The 16,561-nt window shown below is 57.7% G+C and overlaps 1 protein-coding gene across 1 annotated transcript in view; it reads left to right on the top strand.

The window, feature by feature from the left end:
- OTOP1 (otopetrin 1) overlaps positions 1-15,447 on the top strand; it is a 28,592-nt gene extending 13,145 nt beyond the window's left edge. The window contains exons 4-7 of the mRNA XM_004617489.2: positions 2,896-2,954; positions 5,639-5,769; positions 10,426-11,327; positions 14,826-15,447. Coding sequence (XP_004617546.1) covers positions 2,896-2,954; positions 5,639-5,769; positions 10,426-11,327; positions 14,826-14,996 — 1,263 coding nt within the window. The 3' untranslated portion in view covers positions 14,997-15,447. The remainder of the gene's footprint in view (positions 1-2,895; positions 2,955-5,638; positions 5,770-10,425; positions 11,328-14,825) is intronic.
- The last annotated feature ends 1,114 nt before the right edge of the window (positions 15,448-16,561 follow it).

A 16,561-nucleotide genomic window follows, 5' to 3' on the forward strand; every position in this document is an offset into this window, starting at 1 on the left:
GTCCATTGCTTAGAGCCAGGAACTTCTCTGAGAGGATCCTAGAAACACTTTGGCCACCTTTGAGCAAAGCCCCCCTAGGGGCCCCGAGCTGAGTTTTTATGACTGAGCTGGAGCGGTGATGATCTGAGTCTAGTCACACTTGCACGCCCTGTGCTTGTCACTCCTCTCGCTGTGAAGTGTTTGTGGTGAGTGAGTCCATGATCATGGGTGGGCAGTGGCTAGAGGCCAGGGGGACCCCGGATACCCCAGAACTGCAGCCCAGACCTGGGACTCTGGTCCTCCGGAGTCACTGAAGGGCGGCGACCTTGTGCCTGGGAATATCTCTGGGCTCCTGGAGGACCTTTGCCCAGGACCCAGAACCACCACTTGTGTTTGGCCCACGTGGCCCCCAGCGGCTCTGGAGCCCTGGGAGGCTTCCAGAGGTAGAACCTGCCGCCTGACATGAGGCTTCTCCAGGGGATGATGTGGGTGAGGTCAGAAGCAGATTTTTTTGAGCTATTGTTGCTGTTTTGTTTGGGGGCCACACCAGGCAGTGCTCAGGAGACCCTCCGGGGTATTGGCATCAAGGCAGGGTTAGCCCCAGGCTGCAGCGCTGCAGCCCTGGGCTCTGTCTCTGGCTCCTCAGAGGCAGTTCAGCTTCGGGGTGTCCGTGCAGCTTCCTGGGGCTGTGTAGGGGCTCCCCGTGTCGTAAAGAGCCCCTGTGGGGCAGTGAGTGCCCTCCCATGCCTTGACTGTGTAATCACAAAGTAAATCAGTGAGCGGTGGCGGGGAGGCAGTGGCGGGGTCTCTCTCGCCCGCCACATGCGTCGGTGGCCATGAGCCGCTTCCCCAGCCCGGCCTGCAGCCGCCGCCAGCAGACGCGCGAGGGAGAGAATAGGGCTTCCAGGCTGGTTGGTGAGCAGTTGCCGTTTATTCCAACCTCCCCTCGCGCCTGTTCCGCTCTAACTGCCCCTCATTCCCGTCTCCTCCTGCCCCCATGCTCGTCTCTCCGCGTGCTCCGTCTTGCCGCCTTGGTCTAGCCCTCCACCACCGAGCACTGTGGGTCACCCAGGTCAGGTGGCACATTGAACATAGGTCTCCCTTCCTCCAGGGAGACCTCCTGCAGCCTGGAGATCTGCCCAGGGCCAGACACCACCTAGGGGTGTGTTTCACCTTTCCTTAGTCCAACAACCATCTTAGATTTACTTACTTCTAGATAATCTTTCTAGTCATTTTGTATGAACACAGTAAGAGATATGTTAAGCTTGTAGGGTGTCTCTCCTGGGGACATCTCGCTAGGATCCCAGACTACAGTGCTCAGGCCAGGCTAGTCTTTCCTAACTCTAGCAGGGTCCTAATCCAGTTGTTACTCTTTGGATCATGACAGAATTTGTCCATGACCATGCTGTTAATTTAAAGTTAAGTATTATGGCACTTTGCCCGGCCTGTTTCAGTGTCAGGGTAGCTCACAGCTGGCACTGGGTACTTCCAGTCCCTCGTCGGGACCCTGTTTTTGGGGTGCTAGGAACGAAGGGCAACTGAGGCTTAAGTGGAGAAAACAGATGCCCAGAAGTGAATATTATTCGGAGTCAACTAACTTCCAAGTTACAAAAGCATAGCGTAAACTGTCTTCCTGTGTCTATACAAAAAGAACATTGCCCCGAAGTAAACTATGCAAAAGGACATAAGGGAAGGAGAAAAGCAATGTTTCACTTACAAATACAAATCCAGAGATTTCTGAGGAATCTGACTTTACAGGTACTGCTTAGGGGCAATAGGTGATTAACAGGTAGAGAAAGCAGAGCACAGAGATGTTAAAGATAAACACAGAGGAACGGGAGTGCCTCAGGAGCACTCTGAATGGGTGCAGTCCAACAAACGAAGCTCCCTGAGGCCAGGGAGAAAGGACAAACCAATGTTATCCTACACTGACCAACCTTGCCCCAGTATAGGGAGAAGGAAAGAAAGACCGGAGGAGAGGGGAGAGGTGTGGGGGGTGCAGGTCAAGAGATAAAGCTACAGAGGGGGTCTTAAGGAAGGACGGAGCCAAACACCCAGACCCCAGAGTCATCAGCACTGAAATTGAGAGAACCAAATTTTAGCAATGAACTTAGAAAGGGGCCTGTGAAGAGGGCGACTGAAGGGGAGGTAGATAGGGAGGGACCCCGGGTACCCGGGAGGGCAGGAAGGTAGATAGGGAGGGACCCTGGGCACCCGGGAGGGCAGGAAGGTAGATAGGGAGGGACCCCGGGCACCCGGGAGGGCAGAAAGGTAGATAGGGAGGGACCCCGGGCACCCGGGAGGGCAGGAAGGTAGATAGGGAGGGACCCTGGGCACCCGGGAGGGCAGGAAGGTAGATAGGGAGGGACCCTGGGCACCCGGGAGGGTAGTTGACACAGGTAGCGGGGTTGGGACTGCAGTATTGTGTGTCTAAAACTCAACTATAAATGGCTTTGTAAATCGCAGAGCTTTAATAATAATAATAATTAAAAAAAATACGTGGATGGAAATGTCCCAGCCTCAGGGAGTGTCGGTGACCCACATGAGGACCTCATGAAGCTGACCCGCCTCACGTCACCCTCCCAGTAGCTCCTCGGGTCACCCCCGTTTCAGGGTGGAGAACGTGCCCAGGGGCTCCCAACTTGCAGGCTCAGAAGAGTCGGGGCTGGTGGCTGTCCACTGCCAGCCTCGTGTGTCCCGTCCCTGTGCTGCTGCTCAGGACGCACGGGCAGGGCCTGGACCCCAGGGTCTCTGCCACCCCTGAGACATGGGGAGCCCCCGATGTGGCTTGGCAAGGGTGGGAGGTCGTGAACCCCTCGCCCCCTGCATCCCCCCTGCGCTGGTGCGGCCACTGGGGTGCGGGTGAGCGCCCGTGTCCTCTGATGCGTCTCCCCTTCCCCCCTTCCTTCCTTCTAGGTATACTTCCTCTGGGGCCACGCCAAGGACATCATCCAGTCTTTCAAAACCCTGGAGAGGTAAGAGGAGTTGTGGGGAGTTGCTGTGTGCGACAAAGCTTGTGTGTTTGGATGCCAGCAAACCTTGGGTCATGCATTTGACTCTTGGGGGAGGAGTCACACCTGGCGGTGCGCAGGGCTGACTCCTGGCTCTGTGCTCAGGGGTCACTCCTGGCAGGGCTCTGAGGACCACATGTGTCACTCAGAATCAAACCCAGATCAGCCACGTGGACTACACACTTGAGATCCACTCTCTGCTTCTCCCCCGGGGGCCAGGAGAGGCCCCTTGTGTCCTGGGCTTTCTCCCGGCTGCCCCCCAGTACCCGGGTGAGCTGTGTGCCCTTGGACACTGCTATCTCAGACGCGGCTCCTGCCCGCTCCTCAGTTTTCCTCATCTATGAAATGGAAATGCTGGCTCGTGCTGGACATTCAGCCGACCGCATGAAGCCATGCGGTGTGTGTGCCAGGCGCCAGGTGCTCGTGACCCTGGGTCTGCCTGTCTCTGGGTTGCCGTGAGGAGCATGGGTGAGTCTCCGGAGCCCAGAGACAGCCGTCGCTGAAGCAAGGCCCGCAGATCAAGGGATGGTGCTTATCTATCGGAAGTCCCCTCGTCAGATCCAGGGGATGGGCAGCGTTCCTTACAGCAGCTGCTGAGCACTGGGAGGTCCAGTGCTTCGGGGGCCTCCCTGGGTGGAATGACGTGGAAATTGCCCTCTCCGCCCTGGTCTGTGAGGCGGCTCAGTTCCCGCCAGCACCGGGCACCGCTGACCGCTCTGCCGTGTGCGAAGTCTGTTTCCGAGATGGCTGCAGCGATGGTGCCCATGCGGGGTCCCCTAGGAGAGCCGCAGCCCCCATTGTCCTTGGCAGCAAAGGGCTGATTCGAGCTGATTCTGCTCTCCACTTGTCGCTGTGAAGTCACCCCCCCACCCTCCCCACCGTCGTGCCCTGACAGGCCTCAGTGGCACTGCTGCCCCCTGAGCCCCTCCCTTACCAGACTGTGCCCCTGACACCCACAGGCGCTTCCCTCCAGCCTCTCCTCTCCCCAGGGCGTGGTTTCAGGGAATGGAAGCGCCGTCGGCATCAGCGACGGCCGGGCGGGGGCAGCGCCCGTCTTTCTTGCAGGCTGCAGGCTGAGGTTCCGGCCTGAGACCGGCGTGGGGAGCCCCGGGGACCCAGAGCCACCTGCAGATGGCTGTGGTTGGTGTGGGCGCCAGCTCGGGGCTCCCCTGGCGTCACATCGTGCCAGCCAGACCTGGAAGGAGGAGAAGAAAGGGCAGCCGCCCGAGTGGTGCGTCAAAGGGAGCTGGCCGGCCGGAGCCGACGGCATTGTCTGCTGTTTGTCCAAGGCTCCGTACAATGCACCCCCCGTCTGGGAGAGCCCCCGGCACACAGATGGGCAAACAGCTGACTCAGATGCCCTGGGAGGCCCCTCGTCCCCTCAGGCTGCCGCACTGTGCAGCTGCCAGTGGAGATGCCCGGGTAGGGAGGAGAGGCCTGGGCAGTGGCTGCTGGCGGGAGCCCGTGGGCCGGGGGAAGGACTCGGTGGGGGGTGAGGGGGGACGCCCACTCCTGCTTGGACGGAGCCGTACCGCTTCCTCCGGGTGCTGTCCTGCACAGAGGAGGGGTCGGTCACTGAGAAGCGTGCCAGGACACGGCGACAGGCCGCCTAGTGCTCCAGGGTGGAAGCGGGGCGCTCTGGAGTCCCAGACTGGACAGTGGAACGACAGCCCCGAACCAGCAGCATCCTCGCGCGTCCACCTTGTGCTCAGGAGGCGGCCTGGCAGGGCAGCCCGGGCGGGACGCTGGACTCAGACCCCAGTGGCCCTGCTGCTTGCTCAGTGCCTCCCACCATGGCCCCTGAATTCTGCTCCCATGTGACTCTGGGCAAATTGCGGGTCGTGCCGGAGACGCCTTCAGCTCGAGCGGGCCCCCGCAGAGCAGTTCTTTCTGTGTGGGCATGCTTCCATGCCAAGCTGCCTGGGGCTGCAGGGTGGCCTCATGGTCACAAAGTTGCCGCCACAACTCCGACTCTCTTTCTGTCTCCCAGGCTGGAAAGGAAAAGGCAGGCAGGGTGGGAGGGCGGGAGAGGGACAGTGAGTAGGCGCTTTTCATTCCTTCAAGCTTTGCAGTAGTGTCCGTTAGACTTCACTGCACACCCACGGGCCAGGACAGCCATGCCTGGTTGCAGAGGAGGTCGGGACAGCAGGTCTCTGGCTGGCTTCGGGGCCTTCGGAAGAAAGCAGAGGGTGGATGGCGGTCACCGGGCCCTGCCCCCAGCACTCAGGACTGGCCCGGCTCTCCCCAGTCCCAGTCCCTCTTTCATCTTCCTCCTTGTGGCCCTTCCCTCTGGAAGAAAGGCACTGGGCTTAGCTCTTGGGTCCTGGTTTGCGGGGAATTTCTGTTCCTTTCTGTCTGCTCCCAAGACTCAGGTTCTTTTTGTCCCGCAGACAATGAGTTGAGTGTCGGCCGGTTCAGGAGACAGGCCGAGCGCCAAGACGGTGGTTCCCAGAGATCCCCCGCGCTGGGCCCTTCCCAGGCAGGCGGGGACCCACCCAGAGCCAACTGGAACCAGCATCCCGCTGAGAGGGAGGCCTGTGCATGTGTGAACATGCGTGTACATGCATGTGCATGCACCTACATGCATGTACACCTGTGTGCGTGCCTCAGAGCTGCACCGGGACCTTTCTTCTCCGGTGTGTTTCCAGGTTCGGGGTGATCCACTCGGTGTTCACCAACCTGCTGCTGTGGGCCAACGGGGTCCTGAACGAGTCCAAGCACCAGCTCAACGAGCACAAGGAGCGGCTCCTCACGCTGGGCTTCGGGAATGTCACTGTCGGTGAGTGCAGGGCCCTCCGGAATGTTCTAGAACCTCCAGAGACAGCACACGTGGAGAGAACGCTGCCCCACCCTCTGCTTTTCGGGCTGCGCTCAGGCCACCTCAGCACCCGGGCAGAGAGCGGCTTTGTCAGTCGGGCAGGAGAAGGTCCCGGAACCCAGGTCACGGCTGGCGCCCCTCTGCGGTGGGAAGGCGGGTCTGTCTGTCTTTCCAGCCACGCTTCCATTACCGGCTCTTTTCAGCCAAGCTTGAAGCAGAGCCCTTGAGTCTGGGGCAGGCTGTCCTCACGCGTCTGTCTGTCTGTCTGAGCCTCTCATCCACTGGTGCACGCTTGCGGCCCCTCCTCCTCCCTCCTGGCTCTGGCCCGGGCGCCTCAGAGGCCCTGCTTGCTCCGTTCCGCGCTGCCCTTCTGAGGTAGAGCACTTGAGAGGAGTGTGAGGATGAGAGACACTCAGGCACGGCTGCTGGTGTCTCAGGCGTGGGCTGCTTCCCATCACTCACGAGCTGTGTGACTTCTGGAAACTGCTCGACCTCTCAGAGCCTCCCTGCTCTCATTTGTACAGGAGAAGTCCTGAGCCCAAGAGCCTTCCCAGCTGTGACGGCCGATGCCTCTGTGGCAGATGCCAGGGCAGGCTCCCTCTCACCTGCAGGCAGGGAGTGACAAGGAGGGGGGGGACCGAGCACCCCCCTATTTCTCCACCCCCGCTGGGAGGTCCTTCTTGCTTTGGGCACCTTCATCTCCTCCTTGGCATCAAGAACAGAAACAGCGACAGTAAGAACAGCTTGTCCTCAGCCCTTTGCACGCCCCCGCGCTCTGGGTGGGGTGAGGGCTGCATTCAGGTCTCCCTGGGTCAGTCTCATGCCAAGCATGAGACCAGGGTGTGCGGAGAAATGAAGACACGGCCGAGAGGCCACGGCGTGCCAGTGGGGGAGCCAGGTCCGGCCTAGGCACGTGGGGGTCTGTGATATGGTGGGATTCGCCCATTCATGCGAAGGGTCACCCTCCGCCTCCTCAGCCTCAACCCTGATCTCGGCCCCTTGCCGTGGCTGGATGGATGACGAGTGACAGGGGGCACCTGCCCCTCCTGGGACACTGCCGTGTTCTGCAGAAAGGAGGGGACGTTTCGCAACCGTGAGCCCTTGTCTGACTTGACGAGTGTGGTCTGTGACTCAGAAAGAAGGACCGTGCAGAGAACCCTCCGGTGTCCCCGGAGGTGCCGGTGTTTCCCCGAGGGTGCTGTTTGTTCAGTCTGTGGTAGTCAGTCTTGTTTTTGTTCCCCCGGGGCCCCCAGCAGGGATGCAGGTTTCCGGTTGCAGTGCTGGGGCATACATGTTTGGGTCTGTGTGGACACAGCCGTGCAGTGATGATCTCACCAGAGCAGAGACCCTAGGACTTAAGTTGTATCTGGTTTCGTTCCATTTTCTCCTATTCTATTCCTTTACAATTCCATTCTGTTAGAAAAACAAACAGCGACTGCAACCCTCTCCATTGATGTTCCGACTGAGTGTGGGTGTGCTATGTACTGAAAAATACTGTTTATTTGGTATTTTGGTTCTTACTTTTGGTAAGACCTAAATGTACCAGTCACCCCACCCAGAGCATCAGAGCATGCAAAGAGCTGAGGGCAAAAATAAGTTGGTTCTTATTTTTCCCATTGCTCTGGTAACGGGACCTTTCCCCCCGTCTCTTTAAAACTCGGCTTAGTTATCATTTTTATGGCTAATTGGCCATTCAATTATGTGGAGGCTGTAACATTCATGAAACGATTTCTTTTTTCTATTTTGTGTTTTGCTCAGGGCTTCCCTCTGGCTCTCACTGAGGAATTACTCCTGGTGCTGCCAAATGGAATGCCAGGGATCAAACCCAGGTCGGCTGTGTGCAGACAAACGCACTCCCTGCCGTGCTCTCTCTCTAGTTCCTCACAAAACAATTTCTGCAAACTCACATGTATTTTTTCCCAATTTTTTAATATATTTTATTTTCATAAACTAGTTCACAAGAGTTCATTGCAGATAATATTCAAACACCGATCCCACTACCAAGTACCTAAGGTCACATGTTTATAAAGATAAAGGTGCTTCTCTTTATCTATCTCTATATCTGTCTCCCTCTCTGTATTTCTGTCTCTGTCACTCACACACTCTCTCACAACCTACATACACTCACTCACACACAGACTTACCTGCTGCTTTGATTACGCATTTGTTTTTGGACTCATTCCAAATCTGATTCCAGATTTAAGCAGAATCTGGGGAGAATCAGATGTGCTCCCTCCTTAACCTGGCAATTGCTCCCTGTCTCTTCTGCCTCAGTGAAGCTGGGTGAGCAAAGGTGTGGCAAGAGAGTTTTGCTTTTCTTTTGTTTAAATTGAATCACCGTGAGACTGGTTACAAAGCTTCAGGTTTAAGTCTAAGTCATACGATGATCAAACACCCATCCCTTCACCAGTGCACATGTTCCACCACCAAGAACCCCAGTATGCCCCACTCTCACCCCCGACCCTGCCTGTGTGGCAGATGATTTTCAGTTTATTCTCTCTTTACTTTGATTATATTCAATTTTCGACAGAAAACTCACTATTATTATTTGGAATTTCCCCCTAACAATCAGACCTGCCAAAAAGGCATCATTAGATAATTTGTTTTCTATTGCTGATAATGAAGAGCATATGATGTCACACGGCTGCGATAGCGGCTGCGCAGTTTTGGAATTCTGGTATTTTAGCAATCAAGTCCAGAGGTATTTCTGCCAGCAGCCACTGTGTTCCGAGATTGGTTTGTGTGCCTCTGGGATCATGGCTGTTCAGGAGTGGAGAAGCTGTTTGTGGGCGGCCACTTGGGGTCTCATTTGGGCGGGGAGCAGGGCCAGTTCCGCACCCCCCCACCCGCCTTCGAGAGATTTCCCATGTGCCCCATCACTGCAAGCTCCTACCTCTCTGTCCAATTGGCTCTGAAAGGTGGCGGTCGCCATGCTGCCGCAAAGGGGAAAAGGCCGAGGCACAAAAACCCTTCCCCATCCCGGGGCCGCACAGGGCCGTGGCTTAGTTCACAGTCCAGGAGCATTTCTATCAGCAGCCGATGCATCCCGAGGTTGCCTTGTGTGCCTCTGGGATCATGGATGCTCAGGGGCGGAGTAGCTGTTCCTGAGTGGTTTTGTGTGTGTGTGTGTGTGTGTGTGTGTGTGTGTGTGTGTGTGTGTGTGTGTGTGTATCAGGAAAGGTCACACGGCCACATAAGCCACATAAGCGGCCGCACGGTTTGGAGAAATAGTCCCGGTCCCCACATACTGGAGCCATGTTCGTAGAAGTCATGGTCGCTGGGATTCCATCTGGAGAAGGCGGGGGGACTGCACCTGCTCCATCTGGGGCACCCCGGCGTCAAGGCTTGGTCTGGGGTCCAGAGCATTCTCCGGCATTGTGGTGCCCACAGACCAGGATTCTTCACTGCTGAGTGTGGCAAGATGGTGCCGGGGGTGGGTTGAGGGCGTGACTTCAGGGGTCAGGGGCGGGCTGGAAGCCGGGATGGAAATGCCCAGTTCCAATGCCCCCATGCGGTTTGGAAAAATAGTCCTGGTCCCCACATACCAGAGCCATGTTTGTAGTAGCTCATGGTCACTGGGATTCAATCTGGAAAAGGTGGAGTTTTGCTTTTTTATTTAACAAATCATGTGCGATTTTTGGTGTTGGTTTTTGGGCCACACCCAGCGGTGCTCAGGGCTTCCTTCTGGCCCTGTGCTAGGGATCACTCCTGGTGGGGTTTGGGTGTGGTGCTGGAAGGCAAACTCAGGTCGGCCATGACTGCACTCAGCTCTGACCCCAGTCACCCGGCATTTTCTTCCACCCAGAAAGGAACACCATTGTTCACATCTTTGTGTATGTTTGTTATCCAGAGTTTTCCTCTGTGTGTCTGGCTGTCCTTCCCTGCCTCCATCTGTCTCTCCCACCTTTATTTCTCCATCTGTCTATCTAGGCTCCAATAACCTATTGGTCATCTCTCTGCGATTTGTCTACCAATCATCTACATATCTAAAACTTACAAAAATGGCTCACTCTTCCTTGGTCATCTTCTTTTATTCATTTTTTTTTCTTTTTGGGTCATACCCGGCAATGCACAGGGGTTACTCCTGGCTCATGCACTTAGGAATTACCCCTGTCGGTGTTCAGGGGACCATATGGGATGTTGGGAATTGAACCCGAGTCAGCCATTGTGCAAGGCAAGTGCCCTGCCCTCTGTGCTATCACTCCAGCCCCCTCAATTACTTTTTTGGGGAGGCCACACCCAGGGCTCACTCCTGGCTCTTCACTCAGGTGCCCGGGGTCCCAATGGGATGGCGGGGATGAAACCCAGGCCCAGGTTGGCCGTGTGCAAGGTGAGCACCCTCCCCGCTGTCCTATCGCCCTGTCCCCTTATTCAACAATTTCTCATGAGCTGTTAGTGACTCCGTGTCCATGATACCCTTGACGATGGTGGTGCGAGATTCCGGGTTTGGGCCAAGTGGGATTTCTGTCATTGATCCTCTTCCGGGCCGTGCCCTCAGCCGTGCCATCACACACGCTCGTCAGTGAGGGGGTGGAGCTTTTGCAGGGGCCCACCTGGGGTCCCGCTTCCAGACGAGCCGTGCTAACGCCCCTGCTTCTGCCCACTTGTGCCCGCCAGTCCTCGATGACCACACGCCTCCCTGCAACTGCAGCCCACCGGCCCTGTGCTCGGCCGTGTCCCACGGCATCTACTACCTGTACCCGTTCAACATCGAGTACCAGATCCTGGCGTCCACCATGCTCTACGTGCTGTGGAAGAACATCGGGCGCCAAGGGGACGCCCCCCGCCACGGGAAGCTGCGCTTCAGGCTCCGCGGGGGCGTGGTGGGCTCGCTGCTGGGCCTGGGCGCGCTGGCCGCCACCATCGGCGTGGTGGTGCTCTACCTCGTCCACATCGGCCGCTCGCGGAGCAGGAGCGAGGCGGCGCTCGTCATGTTCTACGTCTACGCCACCGCCCTGCTCGTGCTCATGGGCGCCGCCGGCCTGCTGGGCCTCCGCATCTACCAGGTGGAAGAGGCGGCGCTGGACGAGTCCAGGAACCCTGCCCGCAAGCTGGATGCCGACCTGCTGGTGGGCACCGCCTCGGGGTCCTGGCTCCTGTCCTGGGGCTCCATCCTGGCCCTGCTCTGCGCCGAGGCCTGCCCACTGCACGCCTGGTACAACCTGCCCTACTCCATCCTGGTGATCGCCGAGAAGTACATCCAGAACGTGTTCATCATCGAGTCCGCCTACCGCGAGCCGGCCAGGCTGTCCGAGGCCATCCGCACACTGCGGGTGGTCACTGTGTGTGGCCCCAAGGCCCCGGTCGCCGGCTCCTCCGGGTCCCCCAGCCTTGAGGTAGCCTCGGCCACCAACAGGAATCTGCCCCTGGGAGAAGGTGGTGGCAGCAGCAAGGGGCCCAAGGAGAGGCCCTGGCCCCGCGCCCCCTGCCTGGCCTGCCTCCCCCGCTTCCTGGACGGTGAAGCCAAGAGGAGGCTCCTGCGGAACATCGTGGCCTTCCTGTTTCTCGGCAACATTTCGGTAACCTGCACCCCCCTCTTTCTGGGCACTATTTTATTAATAAATAATTCGGGCCCCACCCGGCGGTGCTCAGGGCTTCCTCCTGGCTCTGTGCTCAGGCATTGCTCCTGGCAAGGCTCAGGGAACCAGAGGAGATGCCGGGGATTGAACCTCAGTCAGATGTGTGCAAGGCAAATGCCCAGCCCTCTGTCATTCAGGCCCTGTCTGTCAGTGCCTGGGTCCGAGTGTGGTTAGTGGCCATCCTCGGTTAGTGGGCATCATCATTGCCTGACACCAGTGATCCCTTGGACCACGTGGTCCCCTGAGCATCGCTGGGGTGTACTTCAGGGCCAGAGCTTCACCGTGGCCTGGGCCCCCTGGGTTGACACTCCATCTCTGAGGCTGAGTCAGCAGGAGGGGCCCCTGGCCTCCCGAGCAGTGTTTCCAAGGAATGAGTGGCCGTGGCCCTTTGCCAATCAGGGTGAGAGCAGCCGGTGGGCCCAGAGATTCAGAAGGCAAGAAGACAGACACAGGATCAGACCCCCTCGCTCCTGCCGTGCATGCCAGGGACGGGGTGGGGTCTGTCTGTACCGAGGCTGGGATGTAGCTCAGGCGACCTTTGTCGGTGAGGCCAGGGTTTGGTACCTGGCAATGCAGACACAGAAGGAGGGGTGTAGGGGATGGCTCAGAGGGCTGGGCAGGGGCCGGGGCCCTGGGGTCAATCCTGGCACCTCCCAGTGAGCACTGTTAAGGAGTAAGCCCAGAGTGCTGCACTGGCTCAGACCCCACAGCTAAAACCTAAGAATAAAATAGGAAATGTGTAGCGAGGGAGGGCAGATGCCTCGAGTACAGTGAGGGATGGGCTCTGAGAGGGACGCACGGGAAGGGCCTGGACGAGGCCAGGCATGAGCCGATGTTCCACCTGCGTGCCAAAGACTCTGAACTAACCGGGGAAAGCGCTACCGCGACCCTGGATGTCTTTGGCCTCGAGGTGTTTGACTCACTGGCAGGGACCCTGGAGACTGGCCGCCGGACCCCAGCACCTCACCCCAGGCAGCCCTTCCACACGACCATCTGTGCATGTGTGTGTGCGTGTGCAGGTGTGTGCATGTGCGCGTGTGCACATGCGGGGTGTGTGTGTGCATGAGTGGGACAGGGAGGCATGGATGCATGGCTAACAAGGTGGGAGCAGCCGCTGCGGGTGCGGGAGGGGAAGCCCGAGGGGTCGGCGCGCAGCCTTCCTGCTGCGGATGCCAGGCCGGCGCCAGGACCAGGCCACAAGGAACCTGGTGGACGACCCTGGTTGAACCTGGTGTAACCACCCTAGTGGTGGCTAAAACAAACAAGCAGGCAACTCGCCCTCGTAGCCTCCCAGCAGCACTCGAGAGCACAGCGGTCAAGTGCTCCCTTGCCCTCGGCCCCGGGGTCCTGTCCCGGTGTCGCTGGCATCTGTGTCCAGGTTGCTCCAGGCAGAGGCCCCCGCCTCCTGTTGGGGTAAGACGGGCTGTTTTCAGGACTTCGCTGGTGGCTGTGGGCAAGAGTCACTCCCTGGGGCCACAAACTGAGGGTTTAACTCCAAGTGGACACCAGTCAACTACGGACTGTCATTTGCACATTGTCAGTTCCAGCTGTCAAGTACACCTGTCGATCACACATTGTCAACCACGTGTATCTGTAAAGGCACTTGACAATTATGTCTTGCCAATGACATGTAGTCATTTAGGATTTATCAGTTGCGCTTTGTTAGTTACACTTGCCAATCACACCCGTCTGCCAGGTTCACCTGCCAATCACACCTGTCTGCCAGGTACACCTGCCAGTCACACCCGTCTCAGGTACACCAGCCAATCACACCCGTCTGCCAGGTACACCTGCCAATCACACCCGTCTCAGGTACACCTGCCAATCACACCCGTCTGCCAGGTACACCTGTCAATCACACTCGTCTGACAGGTACACCTGCCAGTCACACCCGTCTGCCAGGTACACCAGCCAATCACACCCGTCTGACAGGTACACCAGCCAATCACACCCGTCTGCCAGGTTCACCTGCCAATCACACCTGTCTGCCAGGTACACCTGCCAATCACACTCGTCTGACAGGTACACCTGCCAATCACACCCGTCTGCCAGGTACACCAGCCAATCACACCTGTCTGCCAGGTTCACCTGCCAATCACACCTGTCTGCCAGGTACACCTGCCAATCCACACCTGTCTGCCAGGTACACCTGCCAATCCACACCTGTCTGCCAGGTACACCTATTAATCACACCTATCTGTCAGATACAACTGCCAATTACATGTGGTCAGTCACACCATCAGTTAAGCCTTGTCGGGTCCTACCTGCCCCGCACATCCCCTCTCGGATCCCCAGCCAGTAGCGTTTCCTCAGCCGGGTCCCAAATCCTGTGAACCCAGCTTGGACGTGGCACCCCATGCTTTGTCCACCTTGTAAGAAGTGAGCCCCTAGGTTCAGCCCAGCTTGGGGGGGTCCCCAGGAAGGGGACCTAGGAAGGGAGATGGGACCTCTGGTGCCAGCACCCCTAGCTTACAGAGGTGAGAAGGCAGCAGGAGTGGGGAGTGCAGGACAGCTCCCGGGAGCCCCACAATTCTGGAGGAAGAGGGGGCGGCAGAGTGGTCCAGAGAGACAGAGGGGGCCATGACTGCAGGGGTCCCAGAACCAGTGGCAGGTTGGGGAGTCACAGAGCAATCCTGGAGCCTAGGGACAGTCAGTGCTCCTGACTCATAGATGGGGAAACTGAGGCAGGAAGGGACTTAGAGGTCTGAATGGCTACAGATGGTGTGTGACAAACCCACCTTGGGCTGCAAAGCATCTTCTGCCTCCTTGTGTCTGGCGGATGTGGGCAGGAGCAGGGCTATGTGTCTGAGTCCCAGAGAAGCTGGGAAGAAGGCCCCTGAGGACCTGCCAGCCTAGACCCAGGGGCCGCTGATGCCTAGGGGACCTGCCCTGTGTGCACGCACTGGGGACTAGCTGAACAAGAGGAGGTGTCTGCCTTTATTGGTTAGATCCAGGAGGACTGCCTGGAAGAGACGGTGTTTCATGAGTTGGAGCAAGGCAGGATCTTGAAGCAGGCAAGCACAGAGTGCCAGAGAGAGGAGCAGAGGCATGAGAGAAAGGCTCACTTGGGGGTTCCGCAGCATTGAGGGTCTAGGGAAAAGGCGGGGGGGACTTGAACTTGGGGGAGAGTGTGTTTTCATTGGGTCCCTCCAGAAGGCTGTCGGGGCCTCGGGCGGTGGCCAACAGCAGGGAGCCGGGACATGTTCTTTACCAGGATGATACGTCGGGGCTGACGCAAAGTGCCCGCTTGAGCCAGCGTGGGGAGAAAGTGGCCAAGTGGAGGCACTGAGCGGGGGTGGAATGTGGGGTGTCTCAGGTCGGGGCTCGAAAAGTGCTCGTGAGGCAAGGAGACCGAGACCTGGATCCTGGCAGTGAGACTCGCTTCCCAGTGCCCTGGGCCGGCGGTGGCCTGCTGAGAACCCTGCTCTTCTCTTGCAGCTGTGGATCCCCCCCGCCTTCGGCTGCCGCCCCGAGTACGACAACGGGCTGGAGGAGGTGGTCTTTGGCTTCGAGCCCTGGATCATCGTGGTGAACCTGGCCATGCCCTTCTCCGTCTTCTACCGCATGCACGCCGCCGCCTCGCTCTTCGAGGTCTATTGTAAGATCTAGTCTGGGCGCACTGCCGAGGTGGGCAGGTGGCCGGGCCTGCCCACCTGGGAGCGGGCAGCTTGGGCAAACATCGCCTCAGTGATCGGGGCCGCCTTTTGTCTGCACGGATTGTTTCCCCGCGTGCCAAGTGCAAACAGGTCTGAAGGAGCCGGAGCCGGGGTCCCTCCTGGCCGTGTCATTCCTGTGAGATCTCCGCGCTCCCACGGCCCGAAGGAACCCGCAACTGCAGAGAAGCCCCCTGGGCTGGCCAAACCCGACTCCTGCCTGCCGCTCTTAGAAGGGGTTTCCGGTTCTCAGGGGACCTTGGCCCGCGCCCCGGGCCATCTGCCCATTGCCACCTTTCGGCCCTGCGCTTCTTCCCAGAGCAGATGCGATTACCGTTAGTCTTCCCTGCCTCTTCTGGGTGTCGGCTTTGCTTTGGGGAGAGAGCTGTTCTGCCCGCGGGGGTGGAGAGTCCGATGCACTGTTTCTCCCTTGCTCTACACTGATGTCTTTCGGTCCTGGGAACGGAATTCCTGCATTCGGCCCCTGGGCTACATCTCCAGCTTGCCCTGCTTCAAATATATATATATATATATATATATATATATATATATATATATATATATATAAGTGAAGCATGGAAAATTTGGATCTCTCAGAAGAGTCGGGAGGAAGGAAAAAAATCACCTAGAAAATACCATGGTGGGGGCTGGAGTGATAGCACAGCGGGTAGGGAGTTTGCCTTGCATGCGGCCGACCCGGGTTCAAATCCCAGCATCCCATATGGTACCCTGAGCACTGCCAGGAGTAATTCCTGAGTGCAGAGCCAGGAGTAGCCCCTGTGCATCGCCAGGTGTGACCCAAAAACCAAAAAAAAAAAAAAAGAAAGAAAGAAAATGCCATGGTGTGTCTGACAGTTATGATTATTATTATTATTTTTTTTGCTTTTTTTGGATCACACCTGGCGATGCACAGGGGTCATTCCTGGTTCATGCACTCAGGAATCACCCCTGGCGGTGCTCAGGGGACCATATGGGATGCTTGGATTCGAACCCGGGTCGGCCGCGTGTAAGGCAAACGCCCTACCCGCTGTGCTATTGCTCCAGCCCCGACAGTTATTTTTAATTAAAAATGATTTTTTTTTTAGTCTCAGGCATTTCTCAGAAGAGTTTTGGGGCCATACATGGCAGTGCTTGGGGCTCCTCCTGGCTGGGTGCTCAGCGGGTGGATCTCTGGCCTCCTGCATGCAGAGCGTTGCTCAGCCCTTGGGAGTGCCTTGGTGGCTGTTCTGGCATCTGGCTGGGAAGTCTTTTTTTTTTTTTTTTTGGCTTTCTGAACACCATGATTTGCAATTTTACAAAACTTTCAATGATAGGTTTCCTGATTACAACATTCCAACCCCCCACCATGGTCTCAGCGTCCCTCCTACTCCCGTCCACTCAGCACCCGCCTCCCCGCATCACCCCTCCCTCTGCTGCATGGTCAGCTCAGCTCCTCCACCCGTTCTTAGATGCTGTTGCTTTTCTTGGCCTTTCCTTGTTCCGTTACTGTGCCTCCTTATATCCTGCACACGCGAGAGGGAT

Source organism: Sorex araneus, chromosome 5 (assembly GCF_027595985.1).
Source record: "Sorex araneus isolate mSorAra2 chromosome 5, mSorAra2.pri, whole genome shotgun sequence".
Classification (NCBI taxonomy): Eukaryota; Metazoa; Chordata; class Mammalia; order Eulipotyphla; family Soricidae; genus Sorex; species Sorex araneus.